General features: G+C 37.8%; 1 protein-coding gene across 1 annotated transcript; it reads right to left on the bottom strand.

The window, feature by feature from the left end:
- Nucleotides 1-78: 78 nt before the first annotated feature.
- On the bottom strand, nucleotides 79-23,576 carry slc26a6.2 (solute carrier family 26 member 6, tandem duplicate 2). The gene is made up of 20 exons (XM_085145156.1): nucleotides 23,227-23,576; nucleotides 22,918-23,047; nucleotides 20,649-20,788; nucleotides 20,369-20,479; nucleotides 19,118-19,293; nucleotides 18,425-18,589; nucleotides 18,134-18,286; nucleotides 16,868-16,950; nucleotides 16,565-16,712; nucleotides 16,372-16,485; nucleotides 15,089-15,166; nucleotides 14,204-14,299; nucleotides 12,425-12,531; nucleotides 11,893-11,962; nucleotides 10,541-10,633; nucleotides 8,041-8,163; nucleotides 7,742-7,888; nucleotides 7,458-7,512; nucleotides 4,972-5,108; nucleotides 79-2,866 (listed from the first exon to the last, which is right to left on the bottom strand). The coding sequence occupies exons 2-20, from the start codon at nucleotides 23,043-23,045 to the stop codon at nucleotides 2,843-2,845; spliced, it is 2,148 nt and encodes a 715-aa protein (XP_085001282.1). The 5' UTR covers nucleotides 23,046-23,047; nucleotides 23,227-23,576; the 3' UTR covers nucleotides 79-2,842.
- Between the last annotated feature and the right edge of the window lie 507 nt (nucleotides 23,577-24,083).

The following is a 24,083-nucleotide window of genomic DNA, read 5'->3' as shown; positions in this document are numbered from 1 at the left end:
ACACGCCCTCTCTCTCTCTCATACATACGCACAGAGAGCCGATACTCACATATACTTTTTCCCCAGACGCGGGGATGCGCCCTTTCTATTTAGCCTCATTTAGCACACACTTAAAAAAATAACCCAGCCCACATGACTCACATTGGAACATACCAGACCCATTAATATTTACTTATTAATAGTACCATGGGCATCCCCCATGCATTCTTTGCAATGGAGCGCCTGCTCCATTTGACACCACAAAACAAGTCGGGTGATTGTCCTCCAAAACAGCCCCATGTTACAGCTCTAGGGTTAGGTTAAAGTACTTCTCGGTATGGGATGTTTCTTCTTGGCATGGTATTTATAGTCTCTGCATTCCTTTTTGAGCTAAAATAAATTTGTAGAATGTAGATGAACATGTTCTCAAACAAAGCCATTGTAAGGCCGTGCTCTATTACGAGAAGCAGAGTATACTTGCTTCCGCCTACCTTGCTTGAGAAAAGTCAGAAAATGTCACGTACAGAAAATGATGAAAATCATACAATACAGGAAACAGACATATTGTGCTTACATCTGAAAATGACAGTAGAACTAGCCATGGGTAACTCACAGACCTGCAATGGTGGAAAAATAACTGCACGGTTTCTGTCACATACCTGATTCTTTAATATAGTCAACTGTACTGGCTAGTACTATAATAGTACTACAATCACTATGTCATATATACAGCCCTGTTTCATATGTTTCATGCAAAATTTTCATATATTTCACATTAAGACCTGAATTACAAACAATACAGTTCTTCCAACCACATGCTCTACAGTTTACATTTTTGTGGAGGTGATGTGAACAATGTACACAATCTTAAATACACACACACATATATATATAAAACATACATAAGCAGAAGTAGATGGGCAAAGATTAAAAAAATAATCTCAGTCCAGTCTCTCTTTAGGATAAACACTGGCATTCCATTAATGAAGCACATGCTTCACGGCAACTTTATTTAGGTATGCCGTCATTCTTCATGGCAAATATTCAGCAAGTTACTGGAAATGTCGCTAAAAGATTTTATCCACACTGATCACATCACCTAATGAAATGTCCCCTGAGTTTATATTTGGGCTACCCTTTTAATTTGCAGTAGTGAATGTGTCACAAATTCCTTTTACTCATTAAAGGTAAGGAAGAATATGAAAGAAACAAAACAGAATATTACCAGAAAGTTCTGCTTGGACACTTTAAGTAGGTGTTTGCATATTCTGTTGACAAAGAGCAATATTAACAATCACTTGTGTTTCTAACCACCTCTCTGTGGGGCTGACATTTATAGTGACCACTGTAACACTGCACACAATCATGGCAGCTCTTATTTATTTAACATACCGATTAGTGCAGATTTAATGTTGGAAAAAGATCCTGGTTTCAGAACTTATCACCACCCACATGGTAATAGTAGTTGGTTTAGGGCAAGATTCATTCTCACCCAGCATATATACATCTGACAATATCAAACCTGACTTCTAGTGGTTTAATTTCTTACCTTGTTACAGTTATGTAGAAATGTCATGGTGTAAATCTTTAATCCGAGAGGACTTCAAAGCATTGCTGTTTTTTTACATGGCTGCTAACCAAAACATACTCTAAGTGTTAGAGCAGAACCATGCTGTTACTTATTTAATATGTATAGGCTGTATGTTTTTTGAACTCTGAAAGTAAACACAGAAAATAGGAGGTTTGTTTTTATGCCAAAGAACAAAAAGGGCATTTTAATGGAAACCTTTATGGGAAAATGGACTGTTTTGTTACAGCTAAATATGATTCATTGTTTTCCTATTGCAATAAACAATGACTCATTACACCCGGTTTTGCTTAACAGCAGAGGCAAATCTTTTTTGGGTGAAACACTGGATAGAAATGTTTTTATTCTTCGCTCACTTCGTATGCACACCCGTGACCAACAGCAGACATAGGCAGATCTAAGAGTGAAGACAGCTGGAATCTATTCAGTCACATGCCTTTCTTTTGACCATGCCTAACGTTAAAGAGTCAAAATATGATGAACGGTGTCTGTTTATATTTAGGCAGCCAGTCCCAGTTCAGAGAGAACAGAATATCCTACATCCACAACTGCGTCATCTGCCCAGACTGTTTCAAAAGCGTCGAGAGATTTCCTGTTGTTGTGACACAGAATGAAACGTCTTCCTTGGAAGAAGCAACAGACAAAAAGTATCTTAAAATAATATTTATTTTTCCATGTAAGAGCACGAACGCTGCCTTCATAAATAATCTATCATGGCAAGCATTTATGTAATGATTAACAGTAAAAAACTAAACAAAACACTAACACAACATAAACAAAACCAAAAAACACACGCAAGGTTCGTCTAAAAATTACACAGGAGAAAAACAATCTATACATATTATTTGATTGACTGATTGATTGATTAGAGTCTATATGTCTATACACAGAGCACCATATAATATGCAGACCATTACCTATATGGATGCGCACATACTGGAAGGATAGTATACTTTTACAGATAATGTGAAATTAAATTAATCTAATGCACTTAAAGGTTTAAAAAAATTTGCATATAATATTGATCAGAAAAGTGAAGCTTATTACAGTGACTTCTATTACATACAAAGTCTTATAACCATATAATCGTACACATATAACAGATAGCTGTGCATATGCATACACATGATGTGTACTGTGTTTGTTGTACTGTGTGTAAATGTCTCTGTGTTTGAGACAGAAGGTAGATTCAGTTCTGAAGCTCCATGGATAACTCCTCCAACAGACAGAGTGTCTGTCACTTCTTTATAATATCATATTGTTTCCTCTGTGGACTCAAAAATATGTTGCAGCAATCTCCTGTGAAATAAAACAGGAGTGATCAAATATAGAAGAAGCTCCACAATATTGTTATATTAATTTTTTCAGTTAAAGTTTACCTTAGAGAGAGTAACATGATAGATTTCAAATTAAGTGAACTGGAGATTCACCATGTTCTCCCTTTTTGAATTCAGGTGTTTTTAGTTCCATTGCCAAACCCTAGCCATGCAGTCTGTCACAGACATTTGTGAAAGACTGGGTTCTCCTAAAGCTCTTACTGAAATTGCACATAGTGCTGTAACAGTTTGCCACTGTTGCAAGACGTGGGTCTAGATATTCAATGACCATGTAAGTGGTGTTGTTGTTGAAAAAGGGGAAGCATTTAGCTGTCACAACAACCCAGCCACAAAGTGGCAGACAATGTAAACGTATACGACAGGGAAGCACAGTGCTGAATCACATAGTGAGTAAAAGTCTCCAACACTCTTCTGACTCAATAACTGCAGATCTCGAAGCCTCCTCTGGCATTGACACCAGCACCAAGTCGTGCACAGGGAGCCTCTTTACACAAGTTTTCATGGCAAAGCAGTTCCTTATGTGCATTTGTCTGTGTAGTGTGGGAGATAGACTGCCTTCTCCTGCTTCTTATATTATCACCTTCCAAAAACCTCTCATCTGCATGTAAACCCACAGTATGGATCCACACTGGTATCAGTATATAGTATAGGCTGTTTATGCGGATTCAAAGGGAATTCTGTGTGCACATGACTATGTGTGATTTTGTTTTGTGTTTGCTTTTTGTGTGTGTGAGACCAGCGGTCGACTTTTACATCACCGGTATCCCAACATGTTTGTGTGTATTTGATCAGCTATCCCAGTTAGGATCACAATAAGGAACAACATTAGTGAAAGCTGCTGATGTTAGCATTCATCAGCCAATCAATATAATTCACAATGCTAGGTTAAGCTAGTAGCAGTGGAAAATTAGACAGCTATATGTGTGTGTTTTTGTGTGAGCTTCCCACTTCTTCTGTGAAAGGGCTTTGCTTCTGTTAATTGTATTTTACACCCTGAATAGTCTTTGTTCCTTTGTCTTTGTACAGGAACAGAAACATTAAGACACGTAAACAATTAAATACCGAGGCAGACCAGGCAGAAACAAAAGCATACACGCCGAACAATTTGCGGACATGCATGGAAGCACAGGTGAATAAATGAGATTAGCTCACAGACGTACACACACGTATGCACACGCGTGCGTGCACACACACTGGCCTGGTGTAGGCAGAATGTAATTTGCCTTCAGACAGAGACTGATGGTGTGTGGTGGGTGTGTGAAGCATTTCTGATACTTAAATGTATACACGAGGTGAAAAATTCTGGTGTTTTAAATTGAACTTTGAGTTAAACCACAGAAAAATACATGTAGATACTCAATAAATTTCAAAATAAAGAAAATGTTTGCCATGTTTTTCCAACACCCATCTGCCATCACCCATCTGTTGTGCAGTCAATTTGAGGTGCAGGTCACACTACTTGGACATATTAAGGATCAATGAACCAATCCCGAAAAAACATTTTAATTATTGTCTATAAAGATTAGCTTAATGAATAATTTCCACACCACTGACTGCAAGTGAACTCAATCACTCCCCTAATATAGTTAGCAATGAAGTAAGGTAATTAGGAATGTGGCTTCACATTTTCCACATGGTGATTACAGCAAGATGGAAGCAAAGACTTTAAAGTTAAACATTACAAGAAAACAAAGCATGCAAACATAGATATAACCGCTCCCACTGTTAAAAGCACGCTATAATAAGCACCTTCTGGCTCCTTCGACTTCTTATTTAATGGACAGATTTGAGAATATGCCCATCTAACTCATAGGAAGAAACAGTAACATCAGCTTCCTGCAAATTTAGCTACCCACAAACATCAAATTAGAGGTTGGGTGTTTGAGAAAGCAACAATGCTGTACAGCTTAATGACTTGCAACAAATAAATATCAAAGAAAGTTTCCTGCTTTGGAGGTTTAAGTGCAAAGGATTTATTCTTTGCATTCTTCATCACTTTATATAACATCAAAGTGCATTTGACATCCTCCATCATGTGCCATGATGTGTATGCTTGAGTGCTCATACCTTATATTCCATGCTTTGGCTCTGTGTTATGGCAGACTGACAGTACAGAACGGCATCGTGGACGGTGGTGAAAAGACAAGACTTTGTTACTTTGTCATTAAAGAAACCTGCGGTCTGAAGGTTATCCACCACACCGCCTAGACAGACACAGAGAGAGGCAGAGATGAAGACACAAAAAGAGACGTGCGAAGAAAGCTGGAGGAAGATGAAATGGGTAATTGAGCATGTCGGTGTAGGAAGAAAAGCAATAGAATAGAAACAAGAGATGGAGGCACAGAGTGGAGCATGGAGAGCAGAAAAAGAAACAAGGTCTTAAATGTGAAAAGGAGAGAACGGAGAAACAGGAAGGGCTGCTCTCGTATAAAATTCCTACCTGTGTAAATATTAACTAACAATAAACTTGTTATGAGCTCCACAATTTTCTTTGGCTTTCATTGTGCTTTTTCCTAGTGTTCACTTCCCCCCTCCTTCCGCGCCTTCCTGCTTGTGTCTTCCTTTCTTTATTTATGCGTGTTTATGTATACTTTAACTGTCTTTCAGTGACTGAGACTGTTTTCCTCATGGGACTTGCTGTATTTAAAATGTAATATACTCTACTATTTTTAATTCTTGCATTTGTTCATTGTTTTCATAGGAAACATTCGAATCATAGACAGGATCAAACATGGTGGTAGCTTCCAGGTCAGAAAAACGAAGTCACTGTGGAAGCGCCTAAAAGCTGCATTCTGTCTGAAGCCCACCAGATGGCGATAGCTGTGGTCGTAAAAAGACTTCTGGTCGTATAGAGGTCAATGGAAAAATGGCTTTCTGATGGGACCTTTGGGAACAATTTCCTGTCGAGTTTGTGGGCTTAGTCGCACTTTTTGGATCACAGTGAATCAAAAATAAAATCGTGGTTACATTAAATCTTGGTCATAGGCTAGCATGTTTCAGGACAGACGATTGTCTGTGGTAAGAAACCTCATGGGCTTACGAGCTGTCAGTCAGGAGTTATTAGTCAATAAGCATGCAGTTTCACAGTCAGACTTGTCTTTCCTCATCACATCAGTAATTTTGCAATTATGATGCCTTTAATTTGAAAGAAACAGGAAAATATACCCCACAAAATGAAATAAATCTTCTTCTTTTTTCTTTTCTTTTTTAGTTCTGCTAGATGTGATCTATTATCCTCTTTGCCTAGGATTTCTATATCTGAAGTAAAATTCTCTGTGTTCACCTTTTATCACAAAGGCTCAGACATATATGGACTGGTTCTTATACAGCGCCTTTCTGCAGAACTTTAGCGCTCAAAGCACTTTATACTCATTCACCCAGTTACACAAGGTTTTTTTTTGTGCTTAAGTGTTTTCCATCTAACTTTCACACACATTCATACTCCAATAGATGCATTGAAGAGCAACTTGGGATTATCTTGCCCAAGGATATTTGGGATGAAGACTGGAGCAGCCAGGGATCGAATCACCAACGCTCTGCCTAATAAATTACAGCCACCCTATTTCTCATTATGTTCATGATCATCCCAAATTCTGGAAATACAGAAATGGTTTTTATGAATGGCTGGATTGTTATTGCTGTGAATTATGAAATGAAATCATTTCTTCCCTTTCATAGAGGATGGAGCAATGTGTCCTCTGCTAGAGGAAGTAATAAACGAAGCGCCTTTCCTTGGTACTTCCAAGAACTCAAACAGCTCTTATTAAGGCTGTCATACAAACACTTCCATGTCATTTCTTTCTCAGTTAAACTGACACGTTCCAGAAAAAGCGAGGAAAAACAGAATTTGTTTTGGTCCTTAGAGCCATCCAGCCATTTGCCATTTGCTTCCTGTCCTGTGTAATTCTTTTCCTTGGTTTTCTTTAGTTGTTTTCTTAAGTTCAAAGTTCACTTTAACACTTTCTGTTTTTGTCTTTTGTCCTTCTTGGTTTTGTCTAACTGCTAAGTCCCGAGCCTGTATTAAGTGCAGGCGCTGATTCTGTGAAATAAGATCCCCACCTCCACACAGCCGGGTTCCAGAGAAATGTGTTTTGTCCACATACTGCAAGTAAGGCCTAAATTAGGAGGCTATTATGTCAAAAAATAAAAACTGAGAGTAAAGGCTTTAAAACACATTAGTTAGACCAGATGTCATTTTAAAAATATGTGTTAGCTTGCCATGAATAGGGCTAATTACATAGTCTTCTGAAAAAAGAAAACATGTCAGGTACTTTATGCACTATAACATCTACTGTCATTGAACGCCTCAGATTGCATGTGACCGAGTAGATCAGGACTGCATGTGTAAGAGTAAAAAGTAATATTATTTGGGAGTATTTCTGTTCCACCTTAATGGTTTTCAGAAGGTATTTTTAGATCACTACAAGGCAAAAAGACAAATGGGTTCTTAGAAAACTGCACATGGAAAATTATATCTACCAAATCCTTATAAAGTCATAATAAAGTGTATTGCATTTATTTCCAGTGAGAGTGTTGAAAGTAACTGGACTTACTTTGGCAACCAGCAAGAAACACCTCCACTCCAATTTCTCCGTAGTCTCTCCGAATCTGAAACACACAAAAAAGCACAGAGAGAGGGACAAACTGTGAATGATCTCATTATTCTCATGATTTGATTCAGAAATTTACCACCTGAGAGCTAAATTTTAACAAAAGGGACAGAGGGATTGATTTTTGCAGTTAGCAGTTGTCTTCAGTTTTGTTAAGCATTTGAAAAAGATGTTACATTTTGCTCTTTTTGTATATATGCATGTAAATGTGACTGATCTGTCCTTACACTTCGTAGTGTCTTGACCCCCACGGTGTCCAGGAAGTTGACAGGGCCAAGGTCGAGAACAATGGCTCTTGGGAGTGAGGGGTCCCGCTCAGCATCTACTTCAATGACAGACACATGGTTCTGCTCCTCCATGTTTGGCTCCCTGTTCTGGGTAGATATTAATCAAAGTGACATTTAAGACGACCACAATCGAAGCTATAGGGTCTGGAATGCTGAAACAGGTATTTGTGGAAGGAAGCTCTTGCATTCGAATGTGAAATAAAGTCCTCTAAATCTGTCATCTCTTAGTTTGTCCTTACCACATCCACCCCATTCTTCTTGAGCTCTTTTTTGACTCTCTTGGCTTCTTTTTTCTCGTGTCTCTGCTTTTTGGCTTCCAGTTTTTTCTTTGCTGACAGGAGCTTTGTAATATCAAAGCCAGACTACAAAACAAAACAAAGAACAGTCAGATCGGTTACTTAATACCACTGCTAGTTACCCTGTCTGATAAAAAAACTAAAACCTTTTGTTAAGCCGTAAACTTAAAGTGTTTGGTTGGTGTTTTAATAATGGGAAACTAATGGGGTACACCCTAGAAAGTGAGTCGGCGTGTCACAGGGCTAACACAAGAAGAGACAAATTACCATTCACCTTTAGGTGATACATTATGTTGGGTGCTTAAACTTTTGTGTGGGGATTCTCAGCCAGTTTGGCCAGTTCAGTCAGTCCAGTTTCTTTTTAGCACCAACATAATATAACCACGACAAACAACCAAGCAGCAGAGGTGTGGTAGACAGCAGCTTGAATGAATGGAGTCACTGTTACAATACAATGACTGATTATTAGGAATGGTAATGGATTTCTTTCTTTTACTTGACTTACTTGTTGTAAGTCTACCATTACTTGCAGAAACCTTTTTACACAGAGAAACCTTTTGAATACAAACGCGCTCATCCACACAGGTGTGCACACAGGTGTTCACTGTTCATACACACAAACTTCACCTTTCTTGGCTGCTACCACAAAGCACATTGTGCGCCGTCGGTCCTGCGTGCTGCACAACTACTTTCAATATTTAGTATTTACTGGTATTTACACTTAGCTAGATTAATGCGATGGTGTTGTGTTTATTATGTTGCGCTCTTTATTTTTGCTTGTTTTGTCTTTTTTTCTCTCAACAGGTGGTCTGGGAGTTGTTTTTTTTGAGTGCCCTTTCTCACTGTCCGTCTTCCCCTCGGTTTTTCTTTTCCTTCATCTTTCTTTCTCCCTTTCCTATCCCCCAGCCATGTCTGTCCCATCTGTAACAACTAAAAATAAAATAAAACAAAATAAATAACAACAACAAAGGTCGATCAAATGGACCAATATGGCAAGGTCGTGATGATCCACTTGATAAAGTAAATCTGTTGGGTATCTTTGTTGGCCTTCAGACAACAATTCTGACGCCTAAGGAGCCAAACGGGACAGGCAAAAAAAAATAATAAAGAACTTGTTGTAGAGAAAAAGACAAAATTGGGCATGCCTGATCCAACTTTATTTTTAATTTAAATGATGATCCTTTATATTTCTAGCAAATTGTAATTCGAATGCATGGCAAAAAATGTAACTTAGTGTGTATCTTAGTGTCATGCACTGCATTTTTATGAGGCTTGGTCTTTGCTATATATGACTTATTTTTACAGGAGTAAATTGTAACGTTCATGTTACGAGACTGGCCCTAATTATAGTTCTAACATCAAGAGTAAAACTGAGTAAAAAGTATATAAGGACATACTTTGGCTATTTCTTTCCCGTTGTTGTATACTTTGATATAACAAGATTCTCAAAGTGGGCAGTGTAGTGTCCAGTGGTTAGGACTGTTAGCCTACAGCAACAAGGTCCTGGGCTTGATTGCTGGGGCTTTTCTGTGTGGAATTTTGTGCTGAATGACATCACTAGTTGGAGCAGTAACAATCCTGTAACAGCATGGCTCATAAGCTTCGTTAGTGCCGGTGAGGACACGCAGGGAGTAATCTTACATTTCTCGAGAACGCGTCAGAACTGGTGTCACAAAAGCACCTGAGTCTGTCTCACCTTGCAAACAAACCTGCAGCCTCTGCCAGACTGCTCAGCAAGAGCTTATTTGTGCATGAAAGCAACCCTTTGACTTTGACATGCTGACATTTTAATGAATGAAACATTTCCATTATCTCCTTCGCTTATTCAGTGTCTGTGCCTTCCCTCTCCGCATCTTTTGTCATCCTATTTCCAACTTCCCTCTGTCTGTCTTCCCACTGACCCCAAAGCGGCGTGACAGAAGAGGAGGGGCAGGAAGAAAGCGTAGGAGCGAGTGGGATGGGGTGTTTTAAACAAAAGCTGAGTGGGGAAAAAAATGAGAGAAGAGAATGACATTGCGAACAATGTCTGTCACAGTTGTGATGTGTGAATTGGTGACAAGTCTGGTTGGCTATTAGTGTGTCAGAAATCATGTTTTTAAAAGAGGAGTTAATTGCACGGAAACGGCGACATGATGTGTTTGGCTGCTTCTTTTTCTCCGTGTGTGTGTGTGTGTGTAGCTTTGGTGTGCTGTTTCTGTGTATTCATTTAAATCTGAGCTTTTAGTATGTCATGCTGTGCTTTGTAAACTGATACTGTGTTTTGTTTTTGGCTTTATGGTCTTTTGGGGGTGAATGCACCCACGTAAGTTAATTTGTGCTCTTTGTGAGAATTTAAGAGTAATGATGTTTTTAAAAGACATTTTCTTGTCACTTTTTAAAAAAAAACTTTTTTTAGGATTAAGATTTGGTTTGAAGCTTCGGTTTAGGATATCTGTGTTCCCACCTTTGAGTTCAAGGCTTCCTGGTACATCTCAGCATTGGCAAAGTAGAGGGTGGCAGAGGAACGGAAGATCAAAATCCCTGGCACTCGCCTCACCTGAAATCGAATGGATTAAACAGGCTAATCAATCAAAACATTCCATTATGGCTTTAGTATGAAGTAAAGGTTACACCTGACCAATCAGATATATGGATTTTTGTTCATAATTTCATAGCAATTTATCTAATATCAATATATCCATCCATCCATCCATCCATCCATCCATCCATCCATCCATGCCAGTGAATTCTCTCCAGTGTGTTCTAGGTCCTGAAGCTTGCCGAAAACACCTCACTTTACCATATGTCCTGAAGGCATCCTGGTCAGATGCCTAAACCATCTCAACAACTGGCTCATTTTAGTTAATAAAATCCCCTAAATGTCACAAAACCTCATCCCATGTCTAAGAAAGCTCATTTCCATGGCTTGGATCAGTGATCTCATTCTTTTGGTCACTACCCAGAGGTTGTGGCCATAGGTGAAGGTGTGAATGTAGCTTGTTTTAAATAGTCTGCTTAACCAAAACAGACAAAATGACTTGTTCCCTCTATCGTGAATGGAGTCCAGCTCCACCAGGAAATGGTCTGATTTGTTGGTGGTAACACAGGCCAACCTCTCACTATTATTGTATGAGTACCAAATGTCCTGTATCCAAGGTTCGACTAATGGATGAAATCTTGTCTCCAGTACCCCGGCGTAGAGCTTCCTAGGAAGGCTGTTTGTGATGCCCCTATAACTGCAGCATACCTCATTGTAAACTGGGCCTCCACCCCTGATCACCATCCACTGGGCATAAGCTACCAATATGGTTTGGAGATTTTTAATTAACTAAAAAACAGGAAGCATCTTAAATTTACATCCCAGCCAATGAGGAATTTGTAGTTTTTGTTAAACTGTCTTTGTGGAACTACAAAAACTAAACTGCTGTGAGAAAAAACTTCATTGTTTCATCATTATTTCATCTGTTACATATCCATGCTTTCCCCATCAATGACCAAACCAAGTAAAATTCTGACAGAATAAAAACAACACTTATTAAGTAATTCACTTTTGAAAAATGATATTTAAAACTTGATAATACAACACTATTTAAAGTACAGAGATGTAATGTGATTAGAAAAAGTCTTTCATGGCCGACTGCTGGGACTAGCTAAACTGAAATTTTGAAATAATAATAAAAGAAGACATTTTATATAGTATCAGTATGATATAAGAGTAACTACACTAAAAACATGCTGTTCATTTTTGTACCAGTGCTCATTTTCCATTCCATTTTCAGTTTATTTAAAAAGCAAAAAAAAAAAGCAGTTCTGTACCTGATGGTATTCGTCCAGTGGCTTGTAAATGTCAGTTTCAGGGACCTGCCCTAGTATGGAATATTTAGGTCTGAAATAGTCACACATGGAAAACCTTAATTAACAATTTATAATGCTTTAATCCATTAATAGACCATTGTAGGCCATTAATCAGTTTGAATTGTAGTGAGTTTTAATGTTCAACTGGACACTTCCCTATATCTATATCTATATCTATATAGAGATAGATATAGATATAGATATATATCTATGTATGTATATATATAGATACATAGATACGTGCAGGCCATGTTTACAGAGGGAAGTGTATATAAGATAGTGCTGTGTATGGCTGTTTGGCAAGCTGAGGACCAAACCAGTAACAAAAAAAGCAGCTATTGTTTTCTTTTGGTGCACATGTCTTGTTTGCGTACTTGTAGTGAAGTTGTGCTGACATGCTGACATGAACACATGGGTCAGGACAGACCACATGGTTGTGAAAAAACATAATTAATTGTGAATATATGTATAACCCAACGCAAAGTGTGCCTACAGCTGTGTCCTGAAGATGACAGTAAGCAAGGAGAAACCAATGGATGCAGCCAGTCCTATGTCAGGGTTTAACAGCAAGGTGAGGATGAAGGTGGCCACCCAGACCAGCTGCAAAGAGAAACAGAGAGCATAAGGAATAGCTTACGCCTGTGGTCTGCTGTAATAAAAAAAAAAAGTGCCTCATTTGTCACATCCTGTACATTGTTTCCCTGCCTCTATTATATTTGAAAGACGTTAGTCTCGGTCTCTTTAACGCCCCCTACCTGTGAAGCCCAGAATAGATTTGATAGCATGAAAAAAAGAGGGCAACATTGCCAGAAACACTTTATAATATGACACCAGACCAAAGACGTCATTCGCTTAAAGTTAAATGAAATTTCAATGTTTCAGTTTTATTTGAAATTAAATGACTGATTATTAAAAAATTATATTTATTGTATTTTTTACAATTATATTTAAATAATAAATGTAATTAAATAAATAACAATGATTACTTCTAGTACTTTGTATAAGTATTTGTAATTATTTATACTACAATTAATCATGGTACTGCAGAATTAATTTTAGGTACTGTTAAATTTCTTGATAATTTTACTGAAAAACAACAATACTTCCCCATTTTACACTGTACGTGCACATTACTTTGGGGGACCAAGGTCATATTATAAAGAGGCTAAACCTCTAAATCTTGAGTATTTCACAGTAAAGGAGACACTTCTTTCCTTTACAGTCCTTTTAAAAGTTATGTTTGAACAGTGATTGTGGGGAAAAAATTAAGACTTGTCTCTATCAATATGAAGTGACATAAGTCTAAAAATGTTGACAGTTATTATTTTTTCTTGTAAATTGGTAAGGGAGAACAGTCGCTGTGACATTTATATTGGCAAAGTAAAGGGCCAGTGGAATAAAAGAAGCTCTATCACACACATCACCATCACAGCATTGGTTGGATGTGAGATGGGGAAATATAATTAGTATTTCTGCAAATTTACAATGAAATTGCACAATTTTAAAAATTACTTACGCTGTACTTTAATTTACTTATAGTATAATTATTTTTCTATATCCTGTAATAACCTGACATCTCATTCTAGTGTGCCTACCTTTAAGTATTTGTAGATTATACTTATATAGTATTGCATAGTATTAAAACACATAATACTATACAATATACAGTATTTGTAAATATAATTACATTGTAATTTGAAATAAAAAGTCATTGAAGTTTTTTCTGCATTTTCCTCCCTGTGGTGAAATGTTGCTATCTTTATTGTTCAAGTCCACTTTTCTATCATTGGCCATTCTACCTGTGTCAATGCCACTGGGCTGTGCACTGTTGGTTTTTATTTCACACAAGCCTGTCTGCCTGCATACTTGTAGTCCAAAGACCTACATAAACGTTCCACAGCGAATGGGGGACTGTTGTGAGGAAGCAAACATATGATTGTTATTAGCAGGTCACATGTTGTACATGTACACATGTTGGCAGAAAACTGTCATTAATTTTATGGGCATCATTTGCTTAACAGTTTTTTGTTTGTTTGTTTGTTTTTTTTTAGCTAATTCCAAGGAAATTAGCTGAAACATATGAAGCCAGGATTATTTCTTATATGGAGTTGCTCATCCAGGTAGTTTGTATTCCAAATCATTTCTATAAAATGGCACTGTGAAGCAGGTAAGGAAGATATGCAGTATATGCAGTACATGATATGCTATGTTAACACAGTAAAATACCTTTGCTGCATTAACCACTTCCTTGTGGCCTTTTTAGTGCACTCACCATATCCACTCTGTTGGTTTTCCACAAAGCAGGGATGTCCAAGAACTGCTTCATCATGCTATGGAGGTTGACATGGATGATGGCAGCCAAGACCGCCTGCAAAATCAGGGAAACGGTTTAAGTGGAAACGTTTCTCGAAACAGTCGAAACGAGTTTCATTAGCCTCTCACTGAAGTACTGTTTAATAGTAGTTATTACATCATGCTCAGTCCATGTTTGGGCTTAAAAAAACTATTTTCTAAAAGTAGCTGATAACTTTAGCCTGAGACAGAAGAAATACCTGTTTGTGCATTTTGACAACATAACCTCAGCTGTTGTTTTTTACCTAAGGCTAAGAGATTAGCATGCGTATGCTTATGATCGCACACACACACACACACACACACACACACACACACACACACACACACACACACACAACCCCGTTCAGCTATCTTAGTGAGGACCTTCATTGACATAATGGTTTCCCTAGCCCCTTTTCCAGCTATTTATTAATGAGTGATTTTGTATATATATATATGTATATAGTGTACTATTCTTAGTTAGCGTATTGTCTGTCTTGTTAATGTTGGTTTATAATGGAGCACTGTAACAAAAACAAATTTCCCCCAGGGATCAATAAAGTATTCTGATTCTGATTAACCTAACCCTAACCATTAAAAATGAATGCCTAACCCTAACCCTTACCCTAAACTTAACCATAACCTAATTGTAACCCTGACACTAGCACTTTTTGAGCCTCAAAAAGGCCTTCAAACTTGTGAGGACCGGTGAGTGTCCTTACAAGTGACTGTTGGTTCTCACAAGTATAGTAAAATGCAGATTTCAGTCCTCACAAGGATAGTTAGACAGGAACATGCACACACATGCATACACACAGAGTACCTTGGGCAGATCTTCAAAGAGTGATCCAATCCACAACGTGATAAAAAGGATCACTACTGCTGACAGAGCCCCAGCGACCTGGAGCGAAGAGGCGGGGAAATATGCACACAGTGAATGGCAATCAGGACAGTGAGATCGGCGAAACAGTTGCTTGATGTCAGGGTCATTAGTTTGAATATGATTATAAAGCGAACTCACATCGATTGAACCCTCTCCTCTCCTCGATAGCCCTTGGCTGATTAATGGTGCTGTCAGACTAAATCAGTTTAGCCTTTCAGTAAATTTGTACTTGTGTAGGTGGAGTTTGATGATGAGAAAAAAAAAATCAATTCCCTAAGCGTTTTTTAATCATGCACTGTATCAGAGTAACGTTAATTATGATGTGTGGTTCATTGCATTTAACCTTTGTGATCTTTGTTTTTCGCTAGAGGCAGAGCGAAGTGCAGGGATGAGAATGTTTATGCTTTCAATGATTTCATGAAGCATCCCTTTAGAGCTTAAATATAGCAAAGCATCAAACATCATTAGCGTTCAAATATCAAAGATAGCAGAACAAAGATGGGGAAAGCGGCAAATGTTACAAAAGACAAATAAAGAAAACCGTTCTATCTTTATTGGATTTACTAAATCAGTTGAAGGCTATGGCAAGGGAACAGAGTTTCATGATATTTTGTGGTTTGTTTAGGGCAAAATATCAGATTCATACATTACAGAGTTTGTGGTATAATGTGTGGAGCTAAAATAGTTGGTTCTGGGTTGATTTATGTGGGGCAAAGGTCTCCCAAGTAAGAGATTTTGATCTCTAGAAAAGAGATCATTTCAAATTGTTTTTCTCACTTAGAGCTACATGTAGAATCCACCAAAAGTAAGTCAGTGCATCTGACTCCACATGGGATTTGAGCTCCTAATATTGGCTTCTTCAGATGAGAGTCATCTACAAAACATTTTTCCCTGTTATACATTTTTCATACTGTTTTATACTACTCATTGATTTGGTTTGTAAACAAGACTCCTGTCATGGCCTAGATTTTCTAAAAGGTGAACATTGAACCAAAAGGAGGTGCAAGAGTGTTTTTTGTTTTTTGTTTTAGATCAATTGAGTTGCAAGATGCTGAATAATTATCCTGGGGTTGTTTTTTAATTTCAAACACACCAAAAACAGGTTCCATATCCCAGCTTTAAACTTCTTTTGGTGCTTGCTGGTTGTGGGTGTATTCTTTAACATGGATACTAGGAATGATAGGTGAGAAAACAAGAGAGAGTTTTTTGAACTCTCTACTGACCTGAGTTTTGCCCCCTGCACTTTCCTGAACCATAGTGCGAGACATGGAGCAGCTGACAGTAAAACACTGAAAAATTCCTCCAATGGAGTTACTCAGACCCAGAGCAATTAGTTCCTAAAACATGAAACACACTTTTTATTTACAGTGTACTAAAGTATCACTTCATGTTTGTGTCCGCCTGTAATCATCCTACCTGGTTGCTGTCAACCTTGTATCCATATTTTAGGGCAAAGATTCGTCCCAGAGAGATGGCGATGCCGTAGCCAACCACAGACAGAGCAAAGCCATCACCGATCACTTGGCCAAAAATAGAGGTGTCTGGGAAAACAGGTGGCTGGAGACTGATATACAGGAAGAGACAAGAGTCAAGAAAAGCGTTACTTTTCATAGTGTGTGTGTGTGTGTGTGTGTGTGTGTGTGTGTGTGTGTGTGTGTGTGTGTGTGTGTGCGCATGCGTGCGTGCCTGTGTGTGCGCGTGTGTGTGTTTGTTTCTCACCCTGAGGGAATAACTCCCACTACATCCACTCCATATTCCTGCTGCAGGTTAAATTGCCATGCGATAACTGTAGCTATAACGATCTGGAAATAAAATAATAGTAATTTTCAGGGTACACATTTTGTATTTTTCAGTACAAAGTCTTGAGCAATACTCAGTTTCTTTATATTTTACTTGGAAAATAGGGATTAAGTGTAGCGATTAATTGTAAGGTGCAAACAAAAATATAATCAGTACAATTCTTACAAACTTGAGGGTTGCTATTTTAATATTCATTTTTATTTTTTTGAAATTTTCAACTAGTCTTGAGGAATAGTTCTCCAGGCTTCTTTGGATGTTTCTGCCTTTTATTCCTTTCGAGTCAAAATGATGCTACACTGCTTCAATAATATCGAGGTCTGGGATATTGTTCTCTTGTATGTATGCTTTTCCCACAATGGGAGTGTGTTTGCACTCATTGCCATGCTGGAAAATGAAGTTGTTGTTAATCAGATGCTTTCCAGGTGGTATTGCATGGTGGATCAAACTGTGATGGTGCTTTTCTGTGGTCATAAATGACCGCCAACACCACTGGCTGAAATGCTGCCTCAAACCATGAGAGAGCCACCCCGTGTTTTACAGCTGGACTGTAGACGCTGTTGTCATCTTGACGACAGAATTTTCAAATTTGGATTACTAATTCACAAGACCTGCAGTTGCTGACTTTTAGTCCAGTTCTTGTATAAATTGTCTTCTTGACAGCCACTCTTCCACTGAGACTGTTAATGATGAGGCTTCAGTGAGCAGTAGAGGTCAGATGCATCTGTCAGCTCTTTGCTGGCATTTGTGTATGTGACACATATTGAAAATGGATTTTTGTTGTTGTTGAGCCAACCATATAAATAACATATATACTTTATTGATCCCCATGGGGAAATCCTCTCTGCATTTAACCCATTCACTCAGTGAAGCAGTGGGCAGGGAAGGTACCTTGTTTAGGGGTACCTCAGGGTACCAAATAAGTACACCACTGGCCAATGATTCATAGGTTGGTGTTAAATGGGTTAACAAACAAAACACAATTCTGTGAAATGGTCGGGTACAAAGAAGGATTGAAAATGAGAGAAAAAACAGCCAGTGTTTAAAAAAACAAACAAAAAACCTCGACCTTGAAAAAGACTAGAGAACTATTGTTGAAGACATGTTTGGCTCATTGGAAGTAATATATAAAGATATAAAGTGTGACTCAAGACTTGCACAGTACTGTTTGTATTCTTGCATACTTACAGCAATCAGCTCCACGGGTATAGGAACGGGTATTTTCTTGCCCAAAAATGCGTTGAACTCCTTAGCAGCGATAAGGCCGAGTATGGTAATAACACTGATTACAAGAGTGCCGATGTTTGACTCTGGGAGGAGATAGCATATCTCCAATACAGTCTAGGAAGACAGGAGCAAGAAAATGACTGCTAAAATAGGTGAATAATTGAATGGATCTAAAATACAAAACATTCAAAATAAAGAGTACATAAAATTGCCAGCAAGAGCACTAAATGGTTAAGTTAATGTAATTCTTACATATATCAGGGATAAAGGTCCATTATGTCTCACAGGGTTAACGCCAAAGGTGTATTTGAGCTGAGACACGATGACATGGATAGCAGCTCCTGTGGTATAACCTCGGACCAGTGGCTCAGACAAGTAGGTTACCACAAAACCAAACTGGACCAGACCGAGTAGAATCTACACACACATCACATGAATCAGTGGAGATTAACATGCAGTAGCTGCAAAAGTGAATGCTCAGAACACTCATTTGCATTTCACATTCATGACACAGGAGCTGTGCAAATTATTAGAAATGCAAAAAAATAGTGTTTAAAATTAATGAACTAGATTAAATTGACCCTTTTAGCCGTTGGACTCAAAAACATCATCAGTTTGCAGGCTGAAGTTCCCAGAGTCCCTGCAGGCTCATGCAACGAGAAGCTTCTTTTCATTCTTTTGAAGTAATCAATAACATATTGAAACTGAAGTCTAAAAGCATTTGCTGTCAGGCAGATGGGCCTCAAAGAGCTATGTAAGCTTATTAGCATTTGCACAGCATTATACTTTATTCACTAATGTTTGAGCAGCAGCTGCCTGTTGATGGTGACAAGATATTTCCATTTGTTCAAAAGAAACATCCAAACTCAGTGAGACAAGTGCCCCTTTATGGCTCCAAAATTTACGAATGCAGGGTGGAAATTTTGAGTGATTTCAAATATTTACTTGAAATAACCCAGATATAAATGTGACAGCTGCAGCCACTCGGACCCTTTCCTCATCACGGGCAACTGTGTCAATTATACTGGTGTTGGTCACATTGTCCCATGTCATAAAGTTTGAGTCTGGGGCCAGTCGCTCAGTCACTCCTCCTATCATCACGCTCATCACTGCATATGTTCCTAAAAAACAGAGATAGAAAATGATTTCTATTAGGCGGCGTTATGAAAACATAGTGAAGCAACATGTTATTCCACTGATTAATAATTTTATTATTACAGATTTTTTTATTTTACTGATTTATTTCAGCCTGGAAACTGATGGGTCCTTCACAAACATGAAGTCATTTGGACTTTGCTCTGAGGGAATCATATCACTAGGGTATAAAGTCTCCATTCGTTCTGATTAATGTTACTTCGCTTCCAAGTTGTTTCCTTTTTGAATAGCCAGTTTAAAAGGCAACTTTTCCAAGTGTGATGCCTTTTAATGTCGTCTAGTGATTTAGGAAACAAATATTATAAATAGATTTACAAAAACTTTTATTTTAGACAAGTGTTGATGTGTCTCTACAACAACGTCTTACTGAATATTTTCTAATATGTCCACAAATGCGCATGTAAGCAAACTTTTAGACTTTAAAATATAAAATTAGGCATTTGCTGACCAACATAATAATCTTGTAAAACTACGGCACTCTCCATAGTGGTTGTTGAATGTAGTTGTCACATGTTTCCAGGTAATTATCACACAACATTAAACATAATGCTGAGTAGTGTTGTACCTTTAAACCTTTGAACACTATAGAATGCTGGGGATTTACGATGGAATTAATTTCACCTTTTTATTTGTTAAATATAAAAGAAATCACCTAATATCACCTTTTTGATTTGGGGTCACCATCTCGTCAACTTTACTACTAATGTCAGCATATGAAAATTCAAAGGTGTAAAGGTTACCATTTTATTGATATCAGGTCATCATTAATATTTTAATTATTAACATACCAAAGTACTATTACTCTTCGTCTTTTTCTCTCATAGACATACGTTTGTATAAGTATGAATAAGTATTATTACCATCACTTTCTGTTGTGATACACACATTTCAAGGTAATATTAGTCATATATAACCAATATTGAGGCAAGATATTTACTTGTATGTTAATTTGTAATTAATAGTAGTAACTATCTGTTGCCACATTATTGCTAGTTTAATACCAAGCTGTAATAGAACATGCAACCATAAACTATTACATACCAACTGAGATGTGTTTGGATGTGCCAAAGATGAAGTAGATAAGGACTGGGTAGAAGGATGAGTACAGGCCAAATACTGGAGGAACAGAAGCCAGCAAGGCGTAGGCCATACCTGCAGTGATAGGAACAGAGGATTTTCTACACTTTTTATAATAGATAAAGAAACATTTTATTATTTCAACAATGGAGAAGAAACATTTTTGACTGCAGTTTATGATAAACAAATTAGAACATTATACCTATATCTAGCTCTCCTACTATCTCTTGAACTTTCATCTCACCCTGTGGCAGCTGCATGATGCCCACACTTATCCCAGAGATCAGGTCACCCAAGGCATTTTCTCTGATGGGGTAACGGGGAAGCCATGACAAAATAGGAACAGTACCCAGCAGGCAGCTCTTCATCCGGTGGCCAGAACACCTGATGTGTTTTGTGTCAGCAGAGGGTAAAAATAGATGCAAAAAGTGATATTTAAAAGAAAATACTTCAGGGATAAGCTTTTTTATTAATCATGAAGTTGATGCCAAACCACTTCTGATGACTCCAGCTTTTTTACTGAACTACTGAAAAAGTTAATAAGTAAGACGAAAACCAGCCACTATGTGCTTTACAGAGGCATACAAAATGAGCACACCTAAATCAAGTAAAACAACATAAAACACAGAGACATTACCCAAGTGCCTGTCTGAAAAGATGTGTTTTCAGATGTTGTATGCCACAAAGTCGAGGGTGAGAATAGAGCGATATCAGCTGTAGGGATGGGTATCGAAAACCGGTTCTTGTTGAGAACCGGTTCCCACTGTTTCAATTCCTTGGAATCGTTTGCCATTTTTGCAAACGATTCCCTTATCGATTCCAGTCGCCCCGAATGACGTCACCACGTTGCGGAGCGTCGCTTACCTGGCAGGAAACATGGCGGCTCAAACGCTAAAAAGTTTGGTTATACTTTACGAGAACGGATGACAACAGGGCAACTTGCAATACTTGCAAAGTAGATATTTAATTTAATGGAGGAAACACTACGAATATGCAAAAGCATTTGCTCACAAAACACACGATGACCTTAAATGAATGTCGTGTTTTTAATTCCGCTCCGGACTCGTGAATCTCAACCCAGCAGCAGCGGTAACGTTTGCACGTCCTCTCCCGTTAATACGGCAGGTAAATAATCAACTAACAGTGCATATTATGTTAGCGCGATCTGCCTTATTACAAAACCTGCCATTACTGTGCATTTAGGTGACCACGATGAGACAGACAGACAGAGTCTGGCTCAGATGCTGGCAGTTCTCGCTGCAGTCTACCGGTAGCGTCTCCTTTCAGGCCAGGATAGACGAATGTCACCGAGCTGTGACTAAGTTTGTGGTCAAAGGCTTGCACCCATTTGCCACAGCAGATGCCCCCGATTTTCGGTAAGTGAATGTGTTTAATTGTAGGCAGGAACATTATTGGATATTCTTGTGTAATTGCTACTGAATAATTTATGTTATACTTTGTTATTGCTACAGAAGAATATTTATTTTATTATTTTACATTCACAATTTTTTTTCCTGGGGACCCTGTGACACCCCATTGAAGAGCCGTAGGTTGGATCTGTTAAGATCTCACTGTTGGGTTTGTAAGGCCATGTTACTCCTAAATTTCTATCTTGTTCAAAGAGAAGATGTAAAACAAAGATCTAAGCTAATTGACCTTAGTGTTCTCCTTTTTTAAAAAAAAAAATAATCGATAAGAGAATCGATAAAGAATCGAATCGTTAAACAGAATCGAAAATGGAATCGGAATCGTGAAAATCTTATCAATACCCATCCCTAATCAGCTGTTCCACAATTTTGTCGCTAAGGATCGCAATCCCCCTTAATTTTCAGCAGAAGACCTCTATCTGCTGACCTAAGGATCCGGTTTGGAGAATAGGAGTGGAGTAGACTGATGTGGGGGAGCTTTAACTCTTAAGGCCATAAAAACAAGAATCAAGATTTTTAAATTTTTAAAATTAAAATTTTTTAATTTAAAAATATCTTAACCTAAGTGTAGACCAGTGCAGACGCTTTAACAAAAGTGTGAAGTGAGACTCATACTTCAATATGGCTTTTGCATGCAATAATTAGATAAAGCAAGACTTAACACTTTTCTTTGAGTTTGATTTGGTTTATGTGATCAAGAGCTATGAATTCAATCTCTAATTGCAGTTCCTAGGATAGCCACTTGAGGCTGGTCCCAAAAGTGAGCCATCGCCCTTTCTACACAGTCGGACAGCCACATGAAGTTAAAGACTTTACAGCAGATATATGCATGTGTACAGCCAGCTTGTGGTCTTTAGAAATACATTTTTTGGCATAATACCTGTGGTGATGCTGATGTTACTCGTCTATATACTTTTTTTTTTTTTGTTCGGTTCATTGATCTCATCGTTTCTATGATCAACTGTAAAACTGGAGTATGTCTGCTGATATCATTCATCAGTAGAACGCTTATTGTTTATAATGTTAATGTCATTTGTGAATGTGATGAGATATACAGTTGATTAAATATACTGTAAAGTGCTTTACCTTACTGACTTTTTGACCTTCTCACGCAGAGATGTTTTTGATACAGACTTTTGTCCCATCTCATCCATTGCTTTTTCATCCAGGACCTCCCTGTGGACGCTGTAACTCATTCGCCTTCTCTCTGCCATGGCTGAAGTACAAAAATGCTTCTTATCTTTGCCAGTACTTTAGACATTATTGAAAAATTATCATGATAAAATATAATTATTGTGGGGGGAAAATAATGTGTGAAAATCTTTAAACATTTGTCAGTAACTACCTTGTTATGTCTGCAGCTGTATCAAAAGCTAGTAATAAAGTTGTACATACCTATTGGGATAAATAAATCCTTCTTGTGGACAATGGTGCACAGGCATCAAATAAAATCTTCTGCATCAGATCCAAGTGGCTGCAAGTAGTGACGGTATTTCTATGTATTTCTATATTCTTTTTTTTGTAGCAAAGAGATAAAGGCAAAGTTTTATTCTGAAAGCCAAGAGAGCTCCTGAGCTCCTCTCTCCCCAACTTGTCTGAGGGTAGTTGCTGTCTGTCTTGTGGTCTAATTGCTTTGAGACCTTGAAGACAACTCTAGATTTGACACAGCACATGTCAGTCGAGGAAGAGGACAAAGTTCCTTGTACGTGCTGTACAAGTGAAAACAGACATGGTAGAAAAATGTTCAGAACATTTTTGTTTTATGATTTAATGAGGGATTTCCATCGCTCATGTTGTACTTAAAATTATTTATTTATTTATTGTTAATCATGGTTTGTCTCAGAATACATTTGTACTCTGGCATGTTATGGTACTACCATAAAAGACTTTGTGGTATAGACAGCAGACGCACACAGGTTAACCTATGAGATAACTACAGACTGAATTGCTACGCATTAGTTTCCTTTATTGCGCCTTATCTGTGTTCTATGTTTTATCTGTGCATGATTAAAGATATTGGTCCTTTCAGCAGAGTCAGATTTGTTTGATTTATTTGTGGTCACACTGAAGGATAATTACAGATCACTGCATAAACTGATAACCAACCAGAAATATAGTAGGTTTTATTTTTGGACTTGGAGCTTTATGATCCTGTCGTTGCTTATTCATATTTGTCCTCCCTCACATTACACACTAAATCTTAGAGATGAAATTTATAAATATATGAAATAAATACTCATATAAAAAAAAAC

Source organism: Neolamprologus multifasciatus, chromosome 20 (genome assembly GCF_963576455.1).
Source record: "Neolamprologus multifasciatus chromosome 20, fNeoMul1.2, whole genome shotgun sequence".
NCBI classification, from domain to species: Eukaryota; Metazoa; Chordata; class Actinopteri; order Cichliformes; family Cichlidae; genus Neolamprologus; species Neolamprologus multifasciatus.
This window is presented reverse-complemented; position numbering and strand designations above follow the sequence as displayed.

Bases quoted from the DNA above. Each gene is read 5' to 3' on its own strand.
- slc26a6.2 (XM_085145156.1), bottom strand. From the start codon at position 23,045: ATGGCAGAGAGAAGGCGAATGAGTTACAGCGTCCACAGGGAGGTCCTG. The intron at 16,486-16,564 runs GTAGGATGATTA...TTCATGTTTTAG, and splicing joins ACAAGGTTGACAGCAACCAG to GAACTAATTGCTCTGGGTCT. The intron at 2,867-4,971 runs GTATGAGCACTC...TTTATTTCACAG, and splicing joins GCCAAAGCATGGAATATAAG to GAGATTGCTGCAACATATTT.